The sequence below is a fragment of the Cariama cristata genome, unplaced genomic scaffold (genome assembly GCF_000690535.1).
Source record: "Cariama cristata isolate BGI_N322 unplaced genomic scaffold, ASM69053v1 scaffold32658, whole genome shotgun sequence".
Taxonomy (NCBI): Eukaryota; Metazoa; Chordata; class Aves; order Cariamiformes; family Cariamidae; genus Cariama; species Cariama cristata.
Window position 1 is genome coordinate 1 of NW_009632237.1, and position 5,242 is coordinate 5,242.

General features: G+C 59.4%; 1 protein-coding gene across 1 annotated transcript in view; it reads right to left on the reverse strand.

The window, feature by feature from the left end:
- Nucleotides 1–45: 45 nt before the first annotated feature.
- Nucleotides 46–5,242, reverse strand: part of LOC104166378 (disks large homolog 3-like) — a gene marked incomplete at both ends in the record, with an annotated part of 17,418 nt that continues 12,221 nt past the window's right edge. The window contains 3 exon segments of the mRNA XM_009706272.1: nucleotides 46–202; nucleotides 4,751–4,910; nucleotides 5,054–5,198. Of these exon segments, the coding sequence (XP_009704574.1) occupies nucleotides 46–202; nucleotides 4,751–4,910; nucleotides 5,054–5,198 (462 nt within the window).

Here is a 5,242-nt window from a genome sequence, read left to right on the forward strand (position 1 = left end):
CGGGGGGAGGCGGTGGAGGGGCAGCGGGCGACACTGCTGACTCACCGAGAGGATGCGGTCTCCCCTCCGCAGCTCCCCGCTGAGGTCAGCAGGGCCTCCGGCCAGGATGAAGGACACGAAGATCCCCTCACCATCTTCCCCTCCAACGATGTTGAAGCCCAGGCCGGTGGAGCCTTTGTGCAGGATGATTTTCCGGGGCTCCCTGGAAGGACAGACATGGGACAGGGAGACATCAGGGTGGGGAAGAGCAAAGCTGGTGACAGGGGTTGGCCGTACCTGGCACACCGGTGGGGCTGGAGTCACCTTGAGTGTCACCTGGTGTGACTCAGCCATCAGCACCGAGGAGGCTGATAAATTGAGAAAGGTGCAGTTGCACAAGTGACACGAGACAGAGCACGGATGGAGACAGAGCATCCACTGTGAAATCATGCACAGAAACATAGGACTGCGAGATGGCATCGGATGCCACAAGTCTGGGCACTGAGAACGGCATGGCCATGCCAGGAGAGGGGGATCAAGCCCCTCCGCACCTGTGCAACACGGCAAGCATGCCTGCAACCCCACACACCCCCACGCCACAGGCCCTGCACGCCTCAACAAAAGTCCTAAATTTTTCAATGATGACTTAATTCTTTCGCAGTTCAAACAATAGGCAGGCAAAGGCAGAAAGACTGCCTGGCATCGCAAAAATCCTGCATCAATTTTCATCTGGGAAAAAAACCCAAGTCTGATGGGAGCAACAGCAGCTCCCAGCTCAAGCGCTGGATAAAAATAAGAAGGAATAAATGACACCAGACAATTAGCACAGGCTGGTGGTGACTGTCAGCCAGCACGACACTGGGGCCCGTCAGCGCATCCGCTGCAGTGACCGGCTGGATCCCGGGTGCTCCGGGGGGTACTGCAAGGACCAAGGACCTGCCAGTGAGCTCAGCAGCCTGATCAACCCCGCACCTGCCAGGGAGCAGAGGGAGATCTCTGGGACACGGTAGAAGAGATGCTGGAGCCCCAGGCATGCCACTGGCCAAGGGCATCCATGGTGGACCCTAAAATGCCGGCAGACTTGTTCTAAGGGGACCCTGGGCCACCAGGGGGGCTGGCCCAGCTGCCCCCCTGGCTGCTGGCAACAGCCAGAGGAGGAATGGGGCTCAGGCAATGTGAGTGGAGTGGGGACTCAGGGGAATAAAGTTTGGCTGAGCAGACAGGGTGAAGCCCTGCAGCCTGGCAGCATGCTCCCAGGCCACTCTTGCAAGAAAACATCTTTGTCAGCCCCTGGGCCAGGCTGGAGCATCACTGCCATCACCTGGGTGGATGGGGGAAGGTTTTGGTGCTTTTGCAGATGCAGGCGTCAGGATTTACCTGCAGGAACACATGCCAGCACCCCAGGAAAAGTCTCCCACCATCCTTCCCCGTGGGGGAGTCCTGATGGGCTGAATGTCACTTATCTCCAAGCAATCACCTTATAAGGAGCAACAGGAGCAGAAGATGGACAGATAGAACGGCAGGACGCCTTGCAAGAAGGTCTTGGTGGGCTCCTGCCCTACCCAGACCCTGGGCTCAGCACAGCCTGACCCTCCCAGCTCTCCCAGCTGCTCCTCTCCGCAGCCCCACACCTCCCACCAGGCACAGCAGCATCCTGGTCCCCTACCTCTGATCACACTTGCTCCTGTGGCCTCGTTGCTGCCTGGTAGGGGAGAGGGACGGCTGTCCCCTGTACGACATGGACGACGAGACATTGACGGTGAACATTGCAGCGTGGCAGGCTCTGCTGGCAGCGCCGGCCGGGAGGCGTGAGGGGCAGGAATGTTCTGAATGCTCGGCACCACGGCCGCCCCGTGCTGCCTCTCTCTGCCTCTTGCCTGGTAGGCTTCCCCAGCCTTCGCTCTGCTAGACCCTACAGGCTTAACTCCTTCCTGCCCCTGCAGGCATGGACAGCATGGCCCTGACTGGCGGGAGCACCCAAGCGAGGACAAATTCGCAGCTCAGTTCCCCATGCCTGCAGCTCCACACACACCATGCGTTGCCACAGCCCCTCGCCTTCAAATGCAGAAGTACGGCAGAGTCGTAACTCCAGCTACGCATTTCTGATGGGGCAGAGGCTGAATCTACGTTATGACCTTCAGAAAATACCTGCTTAATCCTTATGGCTTTTGGATGCATTCAAGCTCTGAGCTAAGTGGGGCTCAGGACTCAGCTGGACCGTAGCAATGGGCTGGGATGCACCAGGACCAGGAGAAGACCAGGAAAACACCATGGAAATGCCATTGGGGTCAAAAGAGGCTCAACCCCAAGTCCTCAGGATGCCACCAGTGCTTGGCTCGGGGGTGGCTGTGAGGGGGCAGGAAGGGCTGGAGCCATCAGTCCCACTGCAGCAAAGCTGTGCCTGGGGCTAGTGCTCTCCCACAGGAAGAAATAGGTCAGATTTCTGGGTCTGCAAACCTTGTCTCCAACCAGCTGATGAATTTGCTCTGCCCCTTGGGTTTTGCAGCTGCCCAAGCAGAGTGCAGGAACCACCACCCCAACTCAGCCTGGGGGAAAGCATCCCCAGCGCCCATGAGGACCAGACGATTTGGTGGAAGGTAGAGAGACACTACAGGAATCAAGGAGAGGAAATGAAGCTCCAGGCAGGTACATCTCAGGTCTCAGTCATGACACGCACTCTCCGCTTCCATCTTCATCCCAGGAGGCAGGACATGGATCCTGCAGGACCATTCCACACTGGACACGGCAGCATTAACACCGGGACCTTGGCACAGAGTGACTGCAGGGATCCTGTGGGGCTACGCTGGGTCTGGGTTGCAGTGGTGGAGCTCGTTGGAAAACAGATGCTCTGGTCCCCGGCCCTGAGTGCTGTAGGACACAAGGGTCGCTGGAGCCACGTCCACGTCTGCAGCCGCGCTTGTGCCCATGGGAGGGGAAGAGGCTTGATACTGGATCCAGGCCAGAACCTCTGCTTCTCCTGGGGAATGGCTGGCAGGAGCCTCCTGGGAGATAGCTGCTTTTTTCAGGGGATTCACTGCCTTTCCCCACACTAGTAAGATGCATTTGGACCACACTGGTCCCAGTGTACAATCTTGGTGATGCATGAGCCAACAGACCCATGGTGATGAAGCTGTCCTGGGGCCGGGGGTCGGTGATGCACATGAGGTTTGCAGCACAGTCCTGGGATGGATGAAGGAGGTGCTGAGCCCACTGCAGTCTGCGAATCTGGCAGGGGGCAGGGGGCTGTGGCTGGGGACAGTGGCTGAATGGTGCCAGCCTGTCTGGAGCAGGGCACTCTGCAAGGCAGCACCATCCTTTAGCGGCCACCAGCACAAGCTGCACCAGGGCTACTGCCAAACCACCACCGAGCCATCACCACGCTATTGCCACTGGGCCATGTCCAGGCTGGGCTGGGCTTCTCTCTCCACTCTCTGGCCTGCAAATAAGGATGTCAGCACGTGTAGGAAGGGACAGCCTGGTGGGACGAGAGTCCCTGGCGAGAGAGAGATGGTGCGTTTTCCGAGTGCTGGGACTCAGTCCCTTCTGTGGTGCAATGTAATGGCAGAAAGAACTGCTCCTGCATGTGGCATCGTCCCCCAGTGCCCTGACAGCACAGGAGTTGCTACACCCGGTGAGGACATAGCGCTGGGAACAGGCTGTAGAACTGGCATCGCTGGTGCTGAGACCAGGTGGGAGAGACGGGGTGTGGGTGGAGGTCAGTGCTGCACAGGTCACGGCACGCAGAGGTACCTGGCTGCGGCCGAGCACCGAGAAGTGAGAAATCCCGGTGACAAAGGTCAGTGCAGCCACTCTTCAGGGGAAGAGCAGACCCGACACCCCACGGCAAGTCAGGGTCTGCTGCTCCAGCATCCACCAGCGCCCTGCAGAATGGGACAATCCCAGCCGAGGCTATGGTATCTTCCACTGCAAACACAACCCCAAAACCAGCCTGCGACCTTGCTCCTAACTGCAGAGCCAGCCCTAAACCTAACCTGAGCATCAGTCCTAAGCTGGTCCTGAGGCTGCTGCAAGCAGAGGGAAAGCTGTGAGCCCACGCAAGCAGAGCAAGACCAGCTAGGTCTCGCTCTCCCACCCTTAGCCTGAGGCTCTGGGGAAATTTTACACCGTGTTTAGGCTCAGAGCAACATCTCCTTTGTGCTCCCCTATTTCCTGGGTTCGGGAAACAAACCTGCTCGTACAGCGTAAATGATGCCAGTGGGGAAAAGGGTGCCATGCCAGGGCTGTGCAGGAGGCTGTCAAGCCCGGGGCTGGCAGCTGGTGAAATGGCACCCAGGGCGCAAGTGGTTTGGGATGCTGGGCTTGGGGAGCGCGGGAGGAGGAGCTCTACTTGTAGCCAGAGCTGTGCCCCCCTCAGCCCCTCACCCCCAGCACAGCCGGCTCGCAGTCTGGGAGCGGGTGGTGCTGCTGGCACTGGATGGCACCGTAAGGGCAGGGAACACCTTGTATTCCAAGCATGTAAAACAAGTAAGAGAACAAAGCTGAAATGCAGACGTGTAAGGCTCGGGGAGGAGCAGGAGGGCGAATGGGGAAGGGGGGGATGCAGCGAGCCAGGGAGCGACACAGCAGGGCTGGTCTCGGGGGGGTGAGCACCGGCTCACTGTGGGGGGCTCAAGCTTTGCACCATGCACCCACAAACGGACTTTTGGCTGAGGCTCTGCACCAGCAGTGGGGATGAGGTCAAGCAGCCAGGGAAGGAAAGAGAGGGCAGGAGAAGGAGCAGGGATTAGGGATGCTCGTGCCCGGTACTCACCTGGTGAAGTCCTCGTCCCCAATCATGTGCCGAGGGATGGGCGAGTACCGGGATGGAGTCACCTGGGGAGGGATGGGGTAGGCAGGCTTGCTCTCAACGCTGCCCAGGTAGCCCAGACTGGAGTTATGGCTTATGTGGTTATCAGCCAAGGCTGAGAAGGCTGCAGAGGAGGAGAAGGGCATCAGGAGCAGAAATCCATCTGCAACGTGGATGTGGAGACCAGCCCAGCGTTGCCCGCCGCCCCAGCACACTCTGGCCGTTGGGGCCCGGGCGTGCCGTGCCAGTGGCCGGCGGCGTACGTACTGCTGGCGTAGTCGGGGGGCGCGTACATGTCGTTGAGGTGGATGTTGCCGGGCTTGGCCACTTTCAGGTACACCATGTCAGAAGTGTTCTTCAGGGCAGCCACTGCCTCCTCGTGCCGCACATCCTGCAGGTTCGTGTTATTCACCTGCCGGAGGGAAGGGGCTGGGTGACGTGGCCGCAGGCAGGGGG